Source organism: Vombatus ursinus, unplaced genomic scaffold, assembly GCF_900497805.2.
Source record: "Vombatus ursinus unplaced genomic scaffold, bare-nosed wombat genome assembly UNPS02014817.1, whole genome shotgun sequence".
NCBI classification, from domain to species: Eukaryota; Metazoa; Chordata; class Mammalia; order Diprotodontia; family Vombatidae; genus Vombatus; species Vombatus ursinus.
Window position 1 is genome coordinate 1524405 of NW_020954595.1, and position 19601 is coordinate 1544005.

General features: G+C 41.3%; 1 protein-coding gene across 3 annotated transcripts in view; it reads left to right on the forward strand.

Annotated features, from left to right (window-relative positions):
- ARHGEF3 (Rho guanine nucleotide exchange factor 3) overlaps positions 1–19601 on the forward strand; it is a 301199-nt gene that overhangs the window by 107841 nt on the left and 173757 nt on the right. The window contains exon 1 of one of the 3 annotated variants that reach the window (XM_027835849.1): positions 6056–6240. The exons of the other annotated variants lie outside the window; for them this stretch is intronic. Coding sequence (XP_027691650.1) covers positions 6208–6240 — 33 coding nt within the window. The 5' untranslated portion in view covers positions 6056–6207. Of the gene's footprint in view, positions 1–6055; positions 6241–19601 lie in introns of those variants that run through there. 3 annotated transcript variants of the gene reach the window in all.

A 19601-nucleotide genomic window follows, 5' to 3' on the forward strand; every position in this document is an offset into this window, starting at 1 on the left:
GGTCTTCCATACTGAGAACCCACTAGACCAAGTGCCTCTCAACTGCATGATGTATTTTCAGTTTGTTTGGTTTTTTTATCACTTCACTATCAAAGATGTTTGAGAAGCAGAAAAATGTTCAAATCTTGCCTCAGACACTTCCTGGGCCCTCAGTTTCCTCACTTGTAAAATGAGGGGGTTAGATTCTATGGCCTCTAAGGTTCCTCCCAGCCCTAATTCCTATCATCCTAGGAAATCTGGATATTTGGATGGAGAGAGGGAGGGGAGGGGAGAGAGACAGAGAGAGACAGAGAGAGAGAGAGAGAGAGAGAGAAAGATTTTGAACTGGGGATGGGGTGTGTGGGCATCAAAGAAAGCTTTCCTAAGAAATGGCCTCTGAGCTGGCTATGAAGGAAGCTGGAGATTCAGAAAGGTACATGAAGAGGTTGAGGGTAAGCGCTTGGCATATATGAAGGCATCAGGACAGGAAATGGAAAGCTTTGTTTCTAGAACTGTTATGAGTCCAGCTTGGTTGGAATGTACAGTGTGTAAAGAAGAGCCAGATGAAATATAATGAGGGCTGGACCTTGGACCTTCAGTACCAAGCCTGGGGAGCTTGTGTTTTAACATTGAGGGAATGGGGAGCCACTGAAGGTTTCTCATCCCAGGGGCGTCAGTCACACCTCTGCCTTGGAAGATGATTTTGGCAGATGTGTGAAGGATGGATTAGAGAGGGAAGATTTTTAGGCAAGGACACCTTGGAGGAAGGAGACCATAGAGGACAGTCCAGGTAAGAGGGGATAACGGCCGGAATAGCTACAAGGATTGTTGCAAAGGTGGAAATCGAAAGGATTTGGCAATTGACCAGGAATGGTATAGAGGGTAGAGTCAAAAATGGCTCCAAGTATCAAGGAAGTATTTTTAAAATACACAGAAGAGAGCAAGAAGAAAGTAATAAGCAAATGTAATCAGGTAAATGATGAATTTAATTAAAATAAGCTGTACATAAGAGATTAGTGATTTCATATACAATCTTCCTTTTCTGGTCTCTGAATTGGGAAATGTACAACTTTGTCGATAGGTGTTAAGTTCATAATAGTAAAAAAAAGAAAATCTAAGAATCAAATGACAAAGAGGCTCCAAATCTTTGTGACTGAGAAGATGGTTTTGACTTGAAAGAAACAGGCAAATTAGTGGATGGGCAAGATTTTAGGGGGAAAGATGGGATAGTAGCAGAACATCTTGGTGGAAATACTTGGCAGACTTTTGATAGTGAGAGAAGGGAGATCAGGAGAAAGATCAGGGCTGGAGATAGACATACATTTGTATTTTATCTACTGGAGGTGATCAGTGGAGATAATAAGATTCCTAAGGGAGATAGTAAAGAGAAATTGAGGGGAGGGACCCAGGGGCAGAGCCTTGAGTGATACCCATGCTTAAGAAACTAGACATGCAAAACAGAGAAAGAAAAGTATAGGCCAATTTCCCTAATGAATATAGATGCAAAAATTTTAAATAAAATATTAGCAAATAGACTACAGCAACTTATCACAAGAATAATACATTATGACCAGGTAGGATTTATACCAGGAATGCAGGACTGGTTCAGTATTGGGAAAACTATCAGCATAATTGATCATATTAACAACAAGACTAACAGAAACCACACAATCATCTCAATAGATGCAGAAAAAGCTTTTGACAAAATACAACACCCATTCCTATTAAAAACACTAGAGGGGGCGGAGCCAAGATGGTGGAGTAAAAGCAATGACTTGTTTGAGCTCTCCCCCAAACCTCTCCAAATACCTGTAAAAAATGGCTCTAAACAAATTCTAGAGCAGCAGAACCCACAAAAAGACAGAATGAAACAAATTTCCAGCCCAAGACAACCTGGATGATTGATGGGAAAGATCTGTTGTGCTGGGCTGGGAAAGGAGTGCAGTTCAGCATGGGCCACACAGGCAAAGATCGGGCCTCAGCGAATTTGGAGCAGGCCTCAGGGGACTGAATCACTAGCAGCTGTAGCGGTTTCCAGACTCCTTAACCCACAAATGCCAAAGGCAACTTAGAAGGTCAGTAGGAAAAGTCTGTTGGACCTTGGTGAGAGAGGAGCGTGGTCTGGCCCCTGCCCTGGCCCCAGTCCTGGCACAGCCCTGGGGTGGTAGCTGCTTCTGGAGCTCTTGGCCCACAGACGGTGGGGGGATTGAGCATCTGATCAGAGAGGGATTGTAGGGATCTCTTTGCTGGTGCTGAGGGAGGATTCTCTTGCTTTGCCTGTGCTTGGATCTGGGTCACAGTCCTGAGTGGCAGTCCTGGGGTGAGGAGGAGCCGTGGCGTGGTAGAGCTTGTGGTGGCCGTGGAGAGGGAATCCTCCTCACGGTTCCAAGGCAGAAAAGAGTGCTTGTGGTCACTCATAGACCAGAGCACAGTCCAGGAAAGGAGTAAACACCTCTCCTTTGATCATACCACCTTGGAAGAACTGAAAATTTACAGGTCCCTAGAAGTTTCTCAGAAAACGGCTTCACAAAACCCCTGAAGCTTGGGACAGTACACCTTCCACATTGGAAGCAGAGACCTACCTTAACAAAGAGTTAACAAGTCGAGTAATTGACTGGGAACATGAGCAAACAGCATTAAAAAAAACCTCAGACTATAGGTCAAGGAGAAAATATTACAAGCAGCCAGAAAGAAACAATTCAAGTATTATGGAAACACAATCAGGATATCACAAGATTTAGCAACTTCTACATTAAGGGACCGGAGGACTTGGAATATAATATTCTGGACACTCTCCTGCTTCTCATCCCACTTCTCTGGAGGTCAAAGGAACTAGGATTAAAACCAAGAATCACCTACCTGGCAAAACTGAATGTAATTAATGAGGGGAAAAATTTTAAACTCAAAAGCTTGTGGAAGTGATTGTTGATAAATCAAAATAAATTAATAAAAAAATTTTAAAAGCAGGAGAGTGGTGTCATTCTGAGAGGAGAAAGTGTGGTCCAGAGCAGTGAGGACAGATGAAGGTCATCTGATGTAACAAGTGAGAAGTCATTGGCTACCTTGGAGAGAGGATTTCAATAGAGCCATGGGATTAGAAGCTTGATGGGATGGAAGAGTGGGTGTCCATGGTGCTGAAGTGAAATGTGGCTAGGTTGTGCAAAAGGGGAGGGTGGAATGACTGACAGGGGAAGCCTATTGGACATGTCAAGCTGGGCGTCTCCAGGACATCCCCAAGTCAGCCTAATGTTCTAGCTTGTCAGGTTTGTATCCTGTCATTTAGTGTGTTAGTAATAAGAAGAACGAGCATTTTTATAGTACTTTAAGGTGTGCAAGATACTTAAATGTATATTATCGCATTTGATCCTCACAATAAACCTGTGAGGTTGATGCCGTTGCCACCTCCATTTTACAGATGAGGAAATTGAGGTTGAGAGAGGGTAAGTGACTTGCCAAGGATCACCCACAAAACACTTGTCTTCCTTTGTCTCAATCTGCACTCTGAGTCCATATATGTAATATATATTGGAACATATATGACTCTATCTGTATTCTGAGTGTATATATATGTATATGTATGTATGATTTTTTTTGGACGTGGCCAATGAGGGGAAATTGTTTTGTATGACTATACATGTTTGTAACAAAGGTTTTATTTTTCTTTCTCATTTTGATTTGGGTTGGACAGAGGATAAAGGTTTTCATTGATTTAAACAAAAAAGGCATGCTTGGCTAAAAATGAGGTAAGCAATGTCTTTCCTCATCCTTTCCAATCCTAATGCTCCTCATTTTCCATTTTTGGTCCCTGGGTCAGAAAAAGGCCTCACTTGGCATGCCTAATTCTTTACCAAGCCATGCAGGCTCTTGGTGACCAGCAGCTCCTTTTCCAGATGTTTGCTAAGCATCTCTTGAACGAGATGACCTAGAATCTCCACCACCCCCAGCCCAGCCTAGCTCAGACCCCCCAATTGAAATCACTCTCATCAACTTTTAGTTTTCAGATGCCATTCTCTTCCTTGTTTTGAAACTGGGGAAACTGGTTGCTCTTTACCAGGCCTGCTGAGTGTGAGAAGGAGAGATCTAGGATAGAGGAGGGTTTGTTGATGATAAGAGCAGGGGAAGGGGAAGGCAGGGGAGGATATGGGGCTGGGGAGGGGCAGGGATGAGCAGCACAGGCTGAATAACAGCAGAGGGAGAGGTAGCAGGGGAAGGGGTTCCCCCATCAGCAGACAGGGACTGAATTGCAGGGCTTAAGGAATCAGGAGATAGGAATTTGCTAGCCTTGGGGCAGGAGAATTACCAAGGGTGGAGAAGCGGCTAGATTATTTTCGTCTCAAGGTTCTAAGTAGGATTCTAGTGTCAGGAAGCCTGTGCTATTATTGGTGTTTTGGGGTGCTCACCACATTGGGCAGAGGTGCTATGATGACAAAGGCCTCAGTACTTGTCACTTTTGCAGGTACCAGAAAAACTCAACCTTCCTGTGATGTTCTTTGGTGAGTGAACTTGGAATTTCTCAGTACAAAATGACTTAACGCGCCTAGTTAATTGAAGCAGGAAATGGAGGGCAGAGACTGTCTTTTGCCTTTTCTTGTATCCCCAGCACTTTGCGTAGTGCCTGATATGAAGTAGGCACTTAATAAATATTTATTGAATTGAATTAAAAGGTGCTGGAGATGCAAATACACTGAAAGTAAATGTCTGTCCCCAGGAACTTCATACTTTAACTGAGAAGTCCCTTCCATTGCTGACATTCTGGGAATTCCATATGAAGGATTTTCTGCATTACTTCCTTCAGCAGAATCTCTACTGGCTCTGATTTCTTCTGAACCCTTTTCAGAGATCTCCCAGTGGGAGAATCTTGACCCCTTCCTATTGGAAGTGGTAGGGCTTGGTAGAATGCAAAGGAAAGCCAAAGGGAGCTTACAGTGTAGTAGGGGAGGACATGAAGACAACCATATTCAGACAAAATATATAATAGGTATTTGTTTTGCCTGACCATGAGAATTTGTTATGAGTAATTGATATCGTATTTCTTTCCTTCTCAGTGGATGGGGGAAGAGGGCAGGGGAGGAAGAGAATTTAGAGCTAAAAATAAAAGTAAAAAATATTTTTCAATTGAAAAAAAAAAGACACATACAGAATCACTTGGAGATAAACTGTAGGAGAAAGGCAGTAGCATCATGGGGTATCAAAAAACGCTTCTCCCAGAAGGTGGGGTTTTAGCTGGGACTTGAAGGAAGCCAGGAGGCCCAGATGAGGAAGGAGAGAGTTCCAGGCATAGAGGACAGCCGGAGAAAATGCCCAAGAACATATAAGAAAAGGAGCCCTTCCCCAGTAGATAAATGACTAAAAGATATGAACAGGCACTTCTCAATAGAAGAAACCCAAACTATCAACAACCAAATGAAAAATACTTCCAAATTACTAATAGCAAGTGAAATACAAGTTTATAGTAACTTGGGGATTCTGCCTCATACTGTATGGGTGAGGATAACCAAAAAAAAGGAAAGCAATCATTATTGGACGGGCTTCCATAAAAGGGATGCCCCTCCCTTTAGCTAGCTAAACAGAGAACTTGACAACCTCTAAGTTCTTGGGGCCATCCTGTGGTCAGACTTCATTGTCTGGATAAAACCAGCCATCTGGGAGCGGTTACTCAGTCAGCCTCATTTCCCCCAAATGAAAACAAGGATATTGTGGTTGTCATTGAGGGGACCTAACTAAAGACCTGCATGTCTTCCTGGGTCCTTCCTGTACGAGTGAGCCTGTCCATATGGTTACTATATCATTCAATGGTCCCCTCTCGGTATAAAGCTTTGGATGCCTCAGACCCATCCCCCACAAAGAGTTGATCATTTTGAGTTGCAGACAAACAACGTTTTCTTGCACAGGGGCTGGGGTTCTCCCCTAATAGACTTCCTGTGTGCCTTTCGATGTAACTAGCGTAAAGCTTTACTTGAGAGTCCTGAGGCCCACTAGGAAACCACAGAAAGTGGAGAGCCTGATTGGGGCGGGGGGACGAAGGGCCTTCGCTTCTCTCCCTTTTAACAGATAACTAGTTCCTTTGTCACTTCCTGTCATACATTGTAAGTGGTTAGGGAGGAGTTCCTTCAGGGAAACCAGAGCAGCCCTGCTCGGGGAAGCTGGCTTGGAGTGCTTGGCTCCAATTCAAGGGGGGAGAGCCTTGGACTGTGAAATCTGAGTGGACTCCCCGTTCTGGAGTGCCCCATGGTGTGGTGTTGCCTCTTTGTTCATCGCCAGGTATGTGTAGGACTGGGCTGGGGCTGGGAAAGGGTGGTCTGCTGAGCCCCCAAAGGGTGCTGCCATGGGCCACTCAAAGGATGGGCGGTGGGGACTAAAACCTGGTTTCTTCTGGAGCTTCTGGAAATATTTACCTCTCTGCCAAGAAAGTGAATGGGCACTTTCGAAAGCATCCTTCTTTCCACATGGTCATGTTGAAAATAGAGTACAAAGCCAGACTTTTGCATCAAGGGGGAAAAAAAAGATAATTTAAGTTGAGGAAAAAGCTGACCTTCATTGAAATGATGGTTTAATTGGGAGTACTGTTCTAACCGTCAAACCCATGACAATCTTTGCTGTGAACCAAGTGCTGGTAACAAAGCACGTATGTGCTCATCACACCACACTTCCCTCCCTGAATCTGGTGTTGACCACAATGCTGTGTCAAAGAGTTCTTCCCTCCCTCTGAATTTGAACTTGACTAAAATGGCTTGGCAGAGATTAAAATCTGAGACAATGGGGGGCTTTTTTGTGGGTCTCCTTAAAATTCATCTGTTGGTTTCGTGTATGATCTTGAGATGAGTGGGTCAGAGCTTCATGTGGAGGGATTCATAAGGAACCAGAGCCTTTACCTAAACCCTTGTTTATTGATTTGGTTTTTGTAAAAAATCAATTAACAAGCATCTATTTTTTTCTCCCACCTCTCCACCCACATTGAAAAAAGAGAAGAAAAAACTCTTGTAACACATATTCATAGTCAAGCTGAGCAAATTTTCACATTGTCCATGTTGAAAAATGTGTGCCTGATCTTTTTCTTTCAGAAGGAGCTTGGGAGTTAGTAGGGAGAAAGGGCTCGGAAGGTTTGTTTTCACCTTTGCATAGGATAGAAAGGAATTCGTTCCCTTAGCTTGCATTTTTGCTTTCATTTTTTTTAACGGTTAAAACTGCAGCAAGGCCAGCCGTGTCATCCTCGAGTGTGGTTTTTATGCTTTTGTACAATAGAATTTAGAATTACATTTTCAGGGAATCATCTGGCGATGGTCCCTCTGTCATACAGGTCTACTGTTGCTGTTCTTTTCTCCCCCTCCAAGTACGGAAAAAATCCTGGAAGCGCCCTTTCCTGTGAGTTATGTGATTTCTTTTCCCACACGTCCTGTTTCAACCACTCAAAAAAGACACGCTACTGCCTTTCTGAAGGAGTCACTTTTTAGCTCTGGGGGAAAACTGAGGGACCTTTCAGAAAGAGTTAATAGAGTCAGTATGGTATAATAAATAGAGCCTTGGACTGAGAGTCAGGGAAACCTGGGTTCAATGCCAACTCGAAAGTGGTTTAGGGCAAGTCATTTGGGCAGCTAGGTGGTGCAGTGGATAGAGCACTAACCCTGGAGTCAGAGGGACTAAATTCAAATCCAGCCTCAGACACTTACTAGGTGTGTGACTCTGGGCAAGTCACATAACCTTGTTGGCCTCAGTTTCCTCATCTGTCAAATGAACTGGAGAAGGAAATGGCCAACCACTCCCAGTATCTTTGCCAAGGAAACAACAAATGGGATCACAGAGAGTCAGATGCGATTGAAACAACCCAGTAATTTAATTTCTCTTTGCTGAATTTAGTTTCTTGATCTATAAAACAAGAAGGTTGAACTCAAGGACCTCTTAAAATCTCTTTCCCTTCTGAATCTGTGATCCTGTGATTTATCACTGCTTGGTTGAATCATTAATGTGGGACTTCAAGTTAATGACTTCAGTGATTACCGCTATCTTCTGAGAGGCATCATGATGTAATCTAAGCTCCTTGAGGGCAGGGACTGTCTTTTGCCTCTTTTTGTATCTCTAGCACTTAACAGCCTGATACTTGGTGAGGGCTTAATACATGTTTATTGTATGGTGTTGTATTGTATTGTGTTGTTTTGTGTTGTGTCAAACTCAAATAGAAATGGGATCCCTATCCCTGTGGGGCACATGTTGACTTAGAAAACCACAAATTAGTATTTTCTTTGTTTTATTGTATTTTTATTTATTTTGCTAAACATTCCCCAATTACATTTTAATCTGGTTCAGCTGCATTTGACTCCTTGGGATCTAGTTGACAAGAGTCCAAGTTTTGGAGTCAAAAAGACGTGACTTCACACGGGGACTGGGAAACTTGCTAGGTGTGTGGCAGTGATCTCGCTGGGTCTGTGGCCTTATCTGTGAAATGGGGATATCAATGTCTACCTTCCATCATGCTTTGTTTTAAGGAGGACGGTCAGCATCATTTTCAATGGGCTTACTATGGCATAAAATCATCACTTTATTTTCAGTTGAATTCAACCAATATTAAATGCCTACTCTATCCTAGGCGCTATGATGGACACTGGAAGGCACAATGGATTTGGAGCCCGAGGACCTGGGTTCGAATCTCAACTCTGTTTCTTCTTCCCTGTACAGCATTGGCCAAGTTTCTTCACCTCCCTGAACCCCAAGATTCATCATCTGTAAAGTGGGCTGGTTGGCTTTCAGGCTGACTCCATGATTCTTTGAATACGATGCATGGACACTTCTTAAACCTCAGATCAAAGTTGGCTCCATCATTTGCCATATTCTTTAATTATTGTTAGGGACTGCTATTTCCCATGTCATGCCAATATATGGTTTCTACAATCTTTTTTTTTTTCTTAATAAGCAATTGGAAAAATTATCATCCATTAAAGAGGTTACTGGAAAATTTCATTTTTCTTTGACCCATTTCTCAGGGACAAGTCTTAACTTCACTTGGAAGAGGAAAGTTGAAGAATAATACAAGGATCATGGGTGGGGATAAGCTTTGGGTGAGTCCTCTCGGAGACCTGTAGCAAATTATTTGCATTTTTTTAGCCTTAGATTTCCTCCTTGGATAATAATGAAAAAAAAAAAGCTAGATAGCACGGACTGGAAGGGATGTCCTTGGACTTTACACATGAGGAATTTTTGTCTTTCTTGAATCCCTAGTTATTATCACAGTGCTTGGCACATAGTAGGCACTTAATAAATGTTTATTGTCTTGACTTGGTCTAGTCATATCCCTTAATTTTATAGAAAATTAGGGTCCAGGAAGATTAAGTGACCTTTCCCAAGGTCACAGGGGTCAGCAAGAGAGGTGGGGTTTGAACCTTGGTTCTCTGCCTCCAAAACCATAGCTCTTTCTGTTGTATCATTACTAAATCGTGAAATCTAAATACTTATTAATAGGTGGATCTTGTTCTTTATAAAGGCCCCTACTATGTGAAAGGAACTATGGTTTTGGGGATAAAGAGCCAGCCTCAGAGTCAGTGAGACCTGGTTCAAGGTTTGGCTCAGACACAGACTGGTTGTGTAGTCCATATACATACATACATACATACATACGTACATACGTACGTACATATATATACACATATTTTTTTTCCTAAGATGCATCCACACATCATATTCATAGAATCATGAGGTCAAATTTAAAGTCAGCCAGCCCCCTTTACAGATGAGCAGTCTGAGGCCCAGAAAGGCCAGCATCATACATATGTGTGTGTACATAGATATATATATGCACACATATATACAGATAGGGAATGATAGTAGTGAAGGAGGAACCCAGAAAAATTATTCAAGGAAACATGGAGGAAGAGAAACCATTGTTCTGGTTTTCAGCCTTAATTTAGTGGCAGACAGTAGTTATTTTTAGAAATAGCTTGGGGAAATGGGGTGAGAAAGGGGTTAGACAAAGGAAACCCACTTAAAGCAGACTGGCTATTTTTCATTTCAAAGGAAAAGTGACAATGGCTTTGCTCTCTGTAGACCTTCTCCCACCTTGATGTTCTAAAGTCAGACTTGTACGCCAGTCTGTATTCACTCTATGGACTGGTCAGTAGTGGGGACCAAGGCAGTGAAATGTCAAAGGGGCTGTAGCAATCAGCTGGAGCAATCAGGATGAGGGAAGTTGGGACCTTAACCAGAAACTCAGAAATGTGTTGCCCAGTAGTGGAAAGAATCCTCAGGAGCAGCTGTGGTCAAAGGATGCAGAAGTTTGTGTCCAAGAGTCTTCAAGACCTCCTAGTGGGTGGTTCCCCAGTTTTCCTTTAATAGGCAGCATTGATCTATGAGTTTTGATTTTCCCCCCAGTTCTATTCTCATCTCTTCTTCCAAGCTTGATGTTTCTTTATTATCCCATATAGTTTGTTGTAGAGGAAAAAACTCTCAACTGGGACTTCAAACCAGCTCTGTCACCTCCTACATGGGTCCCTTGGGTTCTTTTTTTTTTTTTTTTAACTATTTATTTATTTATTTATTTTTAGTTTTCAATATTCACTTCCGTAAGATTTTGAGTTTTAAATTTTCTCTCCCTCTCCCCGCCCAAGACGGTGTGAAATCTGATATAGGCTCTACTTATGCATTCGTATTAAGCGTAGTTTCCCATTAGTCATGATGTAAAGAAGAATTAGAACTGATGGGAGGAACCACAAGAAAGAAGAAACAAAACAACAAAAGAAAAGGAGAGCAAATCGCATGCTTCTATCTGCATTCAGACTCCATGGTTCTTTCTCTGGATGTGGATAGCATTTTCCATTGTGAGTCTTGGAGTTGTCTTAGATCCGTGCGTTGCTGAGAAGAGCCAAGTCTATCAACGTTAGTCATCGCACAGTGTGCCTGTTACTGTGTACAATATTCTCCTGGTTCTGCTCACTTCACTCAGCATTGGTTCATATAAATCTTTCCAGGTTTTTCTGAAGTCAGCCTGCTCATCATTTCTCGTAGCACAATAATATTCCATTACATTCATATACCACAACTTGTTCAGCCATTCCACAATCGATGGGTATCCCCTCAATTTCTAATTCTTTGCCACCACAAAAAGAGCTGCTATCAGTATTTTTGGACATTTGTGTCCTTTTCCTGTATTTATGGTCTCTTTGGGATACAGACCTAGAAATGGTATTGCTGGCTCAAAGGGTGTGCACAATTTTATGGTCCTAATGGTTGGATCAGTTCACAACTCCACCAACAATACATTAGTGTTCCAATTTTCCCACGTTTTCTCCAACATTTATCATTTTCCTGTTTTGTCATGTTAGCCAATCTGAAAAGTCTGGTGTGGTACCTCAGAGTTGTTTTGATTTGCATTTCTCTAATCAATAGTGATTTAGAGCATTTTTCCATATGACTATAGATAGCTTTAATTTCTTCCTTTGAAAACTACCTGTTCATATCTTTTGACCATTTATCAATTGGGGAATGACTTGTATTCTCATAAATTAAACTCAGTTCTCTCTATATGTTTTAGAAATGAGGCCTTTATCAGAGACACTTGCTGTAAAAATTGTTTACCAACTTTCTGCTTCCCATCTAATCCTGGTTGCATTGGCTTTGTTTCTGCATAAGCTTTTCAATTTAATGTAATCAAAGTCATCCATTTTGCATTTCACAGTGTTCTCTTATCTCTTGTTTGGTCATAAATTCTTCACTTCTCCATAGATCTGAGAGGTAAACTATTCCTTGTTCTCCCAATTTGCTTCTAGTATCAGTCTTTATATCTAAATCATGTACTCATTGTGATTTTATCTTGGTATAGGATATAAGATGTTGTTCTATGCCTAGTTTCTGCCATACCATTTTCCAGTTTTCCCAGAGGTTTTTGTCAAAGAGTGAGTTCTCATCCCAGAAGCTGGAGTCTTTGGATTTGTTAAGTAGTAGATTGCTATAGTCATTGACTACTGTGTCTTGCGTACTTAAACTATTCCACTAATCCACCACTCTATTTCATAGCCAGTACCAAGCAGTTTTGATGATTGCTGCTTTATAATACAATTTATGATCTGGAAAGGCTAGGCTACCTTCTCCTGCATTTCTTTTCATTAGTTCCCTTGTTATCCTGGACCTTTTGTCATTCCAAATGAATCTTGTTATTATTTTTTCTAACTCTTTAAAATAATTTTTGGTAGTTTGATTGGTATGACACTGAATGAGTAATTTAATTTAGGCAGAATTGTCATTTTTATTATGTTAGCTCGGCCTACCCATGAGCAACTGATATTTTCTCAATTATTTAGATCTGATTTTATTTGTATGAAGTGTTTTGTAATTATGTTCATATAGTTCCTGAGTTTGTTTTAGCAGGTAGACTCCCAAATATTTTTAATGTCTACTGTAACTTTAAATGGAATTTCTCTTTCTATTTCTTGCTGTTGGGCTTTGTTAGCAATATATAGAAATGCCGATGATTTATGTGGGTTTATTTTATAGCCTGCAACTTTGCTAAATTTGTTTATTATTTCAAGGAGTTTTTTACTTGATTCTGTAGGATTCTCTAAGTATACCATCATATCATCTGCAAAGAGTGTTTTTTTTTGGTTCTTCTTTGCCTATTCTAATTCCTTCATCTTTTTCTTCCCTTATTGTTAAAGCTAACATTTCTAGTACAATATTGAACAATAGTGGTGATAATGGACATCCTTGTTTCACCCTCAATCTTATTGGAAATGCTTCTAGCTTTTCCCCATTACATATAATGCTTGCTGATAGTTTTAGATAGATGCTATGTATCATTTTAAGGAAGACTCCATTTATTCCTATGATCTCTAGTGTTTTTAATATGAATGAGTGTTGTATTTTGCCAAAAACTTTTTCTCCATCTATTGAGATAATCATGTGGTTTCTGTTAGTTTTGTTGTTAATATAGATGGTTAACTGTGCTGATAGTTTTCCTAATATTGAACTAGCCCTGCATTCCTGGTATAAATCCTACCTGGTCATAGTGTGTTATCCTCAAGATAAGTTGTTGTGATCTCTCTGCTAATATTTTATTTGGAATTTTTGCATCTATGTTCATTAGGGAAATTGGTCTACAATTTTCTTTCTCTGTTTTGGCTCTTTCTCATCCCTTGGGTTCTTTGAAGATTAACATTTTCATCTGTAAAATGGCAATAATAATCCTCACACCCCCCCACCTCAGAGGGTTGTCAGGAGACTCAAGGGAGATGGTGAATATAAAATATATGTAACTGACAAGGTTTATGCTATACTTGTCTTTACCGTCTTCCTTCATCTCCTTCATCCTTTCTAGTCACAAATAAGAGAAATTGGGGAAATCACTTCAGCGTGCCAAGACTCAGTTTCCCAAGAGGTTTTGTCTGAGATCTCAGTGATCTCTGACATTTGATGACTCACAATTCCCCTTTCTTGTTATTCACTTTTACTCTTTCGTTACTCACTAGCTCCTCTAGTCCACTGAAGTGCCTGAGTTCTAATTCCAGCTGCTTTTATTCCCCCAGTGGCCATAGGTCAGTCACTTATTTTTTCTGGGTCTCAGTTTCCTCATTTCTAAAATGAGGGAAGCTGGACTAGGAGGCTTTCAAGGTCCCTACCAGCTCGAGCTCTGGGTTCTGATGTTCCTCCATGACAGAGCCTTAGCTAAATCTGGATTTCTTACCTTCTGGTGTTACCTGGCTCTGTAGATTCTGACAGAGGTTGTGATCAATCTCAAACGAGTTTGGTGGTGGTAGCTAGGTGGCATGGGCCCTGGAGTCAGGAGGACCTGAGTTCAAATCTGGCCTCAGACCAAACACTTGACACTTACTAGCTGTGTGACCCTGGGCAAGTCACTTAACCCCAACTACCTTAAAAAAATAAGATAAAATAAAAAAGGAGTTTGTGGCTGTGAAGGCAGGTAGAATTGGGTGCGGTAAACAGATCCTAGCTTCGACCCACCTGGTAAAGAACAGCTCATTTGTCAACCCTCTCTCACTAGTCTACAGATGAGTTCAGAACTCCTCACTGTACAAAATACAAGCAAAAATCCTTTCCCTCAGTCTTGGTATGGCCCCTTAAACCATCATCCTGTTTCTTTCCTCTCCTTCAGTACTTGAAAGACGCCCAGACTCCCCGTGCCTGCTTGTGCCTACTTCTCACTTTTTCACTCCCTGTTCTCTTTGCCATCCCTTCCATTCACTTTCACATCCTGAACTATCCTGAAAACGCTCTTTTCAAGGCTTGAGGCCCAATGGCCTTCTTTGAGGCTCCATCTTCCATGGTCTCTTACCACTTCTCTTGGGTTCTAGTGCTCTCAGGGTATCGTCTGACCTCTCTGTTTTCTGTCCATCTCTTTTTTTAAAATTAAATTTTATTTTTAAAAATTCTGACCTTAAATCCCAAATAAAATGAGAATTTCCATATACAAAATAGAACCAAGAAAGAGGATTGTACATGAAACTGTATTTCCCTGTAATGTACTATTTGGTTTTTAAGTGTATAATAAATTCAACATGTAGCTTTCAAAGCTGTCTTGCTTATCTATACTTCTCTCAGGCCTGCCTTCTGTGCTCCTCCTGATGCCTCAGTCACTCTCTTTTCTTTCTTCTTTTCCCCCTTCCTTCCCTCCCTTTTGCCCTCCTTCCTTTCTTCTTTCTCTTTCCTATTGTTCTCTTCCCTCCTCCTCCTTTCTGCTTTCCTTTCCTTTCCTTTTTCTCTTCTCTTCCCCTTCTTCCTTCCCTTCATTCTTTCCTTCCCTTGCTTCCTTCTCTTTTATCTTTCTTCCTTCATTCTTTGGGGGAAAAATTAAAAAGAAAAACAAAGTCATTTGTAACTAATATCCATAGTCAAGCAAAACAAATTCCCATGTTAGCCATGTCTGAAAATGTAAGTCTTATTCTAGATTTGGAGTTCATCACTTTTGTGTCAAGAGATGGGTGGAACGCTTCATTATCAGTCCGATGGAATCACGGTTGGTCATTGCATTGATCTTAGTTCTTCTTAAGTCTTTCTAAGTTGTTTTTTCTTTCTAATGTTGTTTTCGTTGTATGATGGATTTGTTCTCCTGATCCTGCTCACTTGAATCTTCTTCAGTTATGCACGTCTTCCCAGTTTTCTCTGAAACCACTTTCTTCATCATTTTTCACAGTGCAATTATATTCTATTATGTTCATGTACCACAACTTCTTCAGTCAAGTCATACTTGATGGGCTTTCAGTCACGTCCAACTCTTTGTGACCCCATTTGGGATTTTATTGGCAAAGTAACTGGAGTGGCTTGCCATTTCCTTCTCCAGCTCATTTTATAGATGACGAAATGGAGGCAGAGTTATGTGACTTGCTCAGGGTCACATAGCTATTAAGTGTCTAAGGCCAGATTTGAACTCAAGTCTTCCAGACTCCAGGCCTGGTTCTCTATCCGGTGTACCACCTAGCTGTCCTAATTGATGAGCACCCCCCAGCTTAGTTTCTAATTCTTTAATACAAAAAAAATTTTTGATGGGCTCTATCCCCCTTAGTTTCCAATTCTTTAATAAAGAGCAGCTAAAAATATTTTGTACATATTTATTTCTTTGCTCTTTTTGGAGAATAGGCTTGTTAGTGGTATCACTGAAGCAAAGGGTATGCGTAGTAGAGGCAACTGATTGGTACAGTAGAGAGCGGACTAGACCTTAACTCAGGAGTGGATGAGCTCAGATGTTGCTTCAGACATTATAAAGCTTGATGACCCTGGGCAAACCACTTAATCTCTAGTCTGCCTAAGTTCCCTAGTCTCTGAATGGGGATAACAGTAACACTGACTTCCCTGGGTTGTTGTGAGGATCAAGTGAGAAGCCCTTGGTAAACCTTAACATGCTAGCTATTATTAGCAGTTATCGTTTTGTGATTACATAGCATCCAGTCCTGTATTTCCAAATGACAACTGGATATGCTAATTGATCATCTCTCAGACTTAACGATTCCAAAATTAAACTTTTGAATCTTTTCCTCTCCCCTGACTCGAATGCTTTTCTCCCAACTTCTCTTCCCAGTGATGGCACCACCATCCTCCCAGATTCTTGTAAACTCTATGTCAACTTTGACTTTTCCCTCTTTCACTCCTTATATCAGTGCAGTTGCCAAATCCTGTCATCTAGGTTTATAATAAATCACCAAATATAAAAACTAGCAAGCTTATACTGGTGGAAAGACAACTCCACTTTGGAATAGCTTTTTGTTGTCAGGAAGTTTTCCTTACATAAAAAAAATGGTGGCATACATGAATGAGGACAAGTGCAGATGTGTAACTCTCTGATCATATACTCAAATTATGATATTCTGTGCCTGTTATCCATTTGCATCCCCCACACTCTCTGGCAATATATTTTGTCTGGGGGCAGCTAGGTGGCACAGTGGATAGAGCATCGGCCTTGAAGTCAGGATGACCTGAGTTCAAATCCAGCCTCAGACCAAACACTTGACACTTACTAGCTGTGAGACCGTGGGCAAGTCACTTAACCCCAATTGCCAAAAAATTTTTTTAAAAAAGCAATATATTTTGTCTGTTGCAAGCATCCTGTAAGTAACTGAGTTGAATGACAGCTTGCACATTGAGGAGGGAATAAGAAAAGCACATTGGTTGTTTTCACAAGTCACAGGCACAGTGGAGAAGTCTGAGAAGCAAACATTCATGGAGAGCTTAAAGCTAGCAGAGTTTTGGAGGTTAAGCAAGTTTCTCATTTGGATCCGTGGAGAATTATTATTATTGTTATTATTTTTAGCATTTTGCCAAAGATTCCTTATAAATTCTAGCAATTGCTATTGTGATTCATGGGGGACTGGTGAAGGTAGAATGCGTGATCTCTTGCTGAGGAAGGCTGGTCATATTGTTAAGATATGTTTCTCTATTCTTAGTTTTAGAGACTCTTTGTACTCCAATGGCTCGTTGTTTTGAAAGGCAATCAGGAAGTTTGATGAATGCCCAGGGTCACCCGTGGGATTCTTTTCTGCTGTTCTGGTCTGCACAGGTGGGAAGATGATTCCTCACCAGCACATTTTGAGCTTGATGCTTCAGGGCCTGGTGATTCAGTTTGGGGGTGTCCATTCACATTGTCCTTCCTCTGCTCCCCTTTTGGTCCTCAGGGTGTGCATCAATGTCCCTTCCCTGAAGAGCTGTAGGGAAAAGAAGGGAGGTTGTGTTATTTGTGTTCTGTGCTGAGGCAGCTTGGATAAAACGTGTGTCCGAGGGAGTGTTAACGGAAACCCTGTTGCTGGAAAATGATGGCTGGGGCTTCTTGATTTCCAATAGGAATTCAAGGAATGGGTAGGAGAAATTAGAGGACAATGGGAGGAGGTGAAGGCGCTTTGAAATTTTTTTTTTTTTGGCAGAGCTTCTAAAGATACGTGCTGGTTTGGGCTGTATGTGTACTGGGGACGATCAGGACATTTTCAGGGAAATCCTAATTACTGATTGTTCCTATCTAGAGGAAGTCTACGGAAGGAGGATTGGGGGGCTATCTCATTTGATCGGTTAGCAGTGGGATTAGCTAGTGAGAGTCACAAATAAGAGAGAAGAAAATGTTGGGACAGCTTGTTTTATCAGTTAATGGTAGGAGTAGCTAGTGAGTGTTACAGATAGTAGAAAATGTCCATTTCAGCAGGGACAGAGGGTAAGGGAATCATCCGAGAGACCCGCCAAGATTGTGCCATGTTTGGTATTCTTGCCTAGTTAATCATCAGCCATCAGCAGGAGGAAAAGGCGCTGAGAAAGTATTGCTTGCTCTTCTGCTAACCAGTGAGGGAGAAGAATTCCCCAAGAACATGCAAGAGAAAGTCCAGGGAGAAAACAGCTGGTCTCTTCTCCCTGTGGCTGGTGAGAGATGTCTTCACTCTGAATGTCATCTCTGAACTCTTCCTTATGTTCCTGTGGAACATGGAGAGCTGGGCTCAGACCCCTCTCTAGGGAGAATCTAGGTCCTTCATTCCTTCCTTTTCTGTCACATTCTCTTTCCTTCCTGCTTCCCAACCCTCACAGCTCCTGAAGCCCCTCTGATTTCCTAGGTTCTTTGATTTCTTTCCTGTTCTGTTTTCTTTCACTACCATTCTGAATTATACTTGCTGATATATATGAAAATGGCTATGTGCTAATTGATATATGTGATTTGGAGGTGTCAGTAAGCATTTATTAAATACCTACTGTGTGCCAGGCACTGTGCTGAAGAGACAGACAGGCAAAAGGACAGTGCCTGCCCTCGAGGACAAGTAAAATTGACAGTCAATTGTTTGTACACAAACAACTGTGTACAAATAAGCAAAAGACAGAATAAAGAGGATGGGTCTTGGGGGGATTGCATTCAGTATATAATGGAAAGCTTCCTGAGACATACCAGCCTGTAGTACTTCTACCCATTAAGGGTAATGCATGGGAGGAGCAAAGGGTCCCGCTGGTCCAAACCCAGGAAGAATTTCTGGGAGGGATTTCAAAATTCTGGGTAAAAAGAGAGAGACACAATGGGACATGTCATTTTTTCATCACTGCTGCCCACTGTCCATCAGCTAGCTAAGGATGTAAAGGCAAAAAAAAAAAAAAAGATTGAGCATTTATTGTGCACTTACAATGTGCTAGATGCCCTGCTAAGCCCTAAGAATATAAAGAAAGAGGGGAAAAAAGAAATGAGCATTTAAGTGCTTACTATATGCCAAGCCCTATGCTAAGTGCTGAAGGATGCAGATGAAGAAAGCTTAGATAATCCTTGCTCTCAAGGAGCCCACACTCTAGTTGAGGGAAACAACGTGTAAAAGAAAATTCCCAGAGAAGTCTTCTGGAAACACCCAGGAATCCTAAGGCTGCTGCAGCAGCACAGGTGGCGAGGTCCAGGGCTCCTTGGTTTATGTCAGTAGGAAGATGAGGGTGCCCAGGGGTCTGTGAAGCAGAGAGGCCGGGCGGGTAGGAAGGTCTAGTGGTTCTCCATCACACTAGAAAGAATACTTGGTGATGTCAGTCTCTCCCAGCCATGTGCACAGATAACTCAGATGGGTTTAGAAGGAGGGGAGTAAAGGAACGTGGCAAGGAGGGCAGTGTGTCCCCAGTGACAGTGCGTCTTCTTACCTCTTAGCTATCTCAGACAGATTCTGTAGAGAAAGATCTTAAGAGAGAAAATTAGTATCTGAAAGATGGCTGAGCAAATTCATTTACTTACTTATACTTCCTAGATTTGTTTCTGTTTCCTAATAACAATTACATTTCCTAACAGAGATTCAAGGGATATAGATATAGATACAGAATTGGGAAACATCTTGGAGGTCATCTACTCCAGGGATTTTTATTTCATGGACTCCTTGGCCAGGCTGATGGAACCTGAGTATCCCTCCTCAGAGACATGTTTTTAAATGCAGAAAATAAAATACATAAGATTACAAAAGAAACCAGTTGAACTACAGTTACCCAAAAATGAAAAAAAACAAAAACAAAACAAAACCAAGTTTATAGATCCTGCAACAGAAGAATTTAACTTAGGTGGAGGTGAGTAAGCTTGGAATTGTATGTGCGTGCGTGTGTGTGTGTGTGTGTGTGTGTGTGTGTGTAGCTTTATAATTTACAAAGTATTTTCCTCACAGCAGCCTTATCATATGGGCAGTGCATGTATAATTATTCCCATTTTTCAA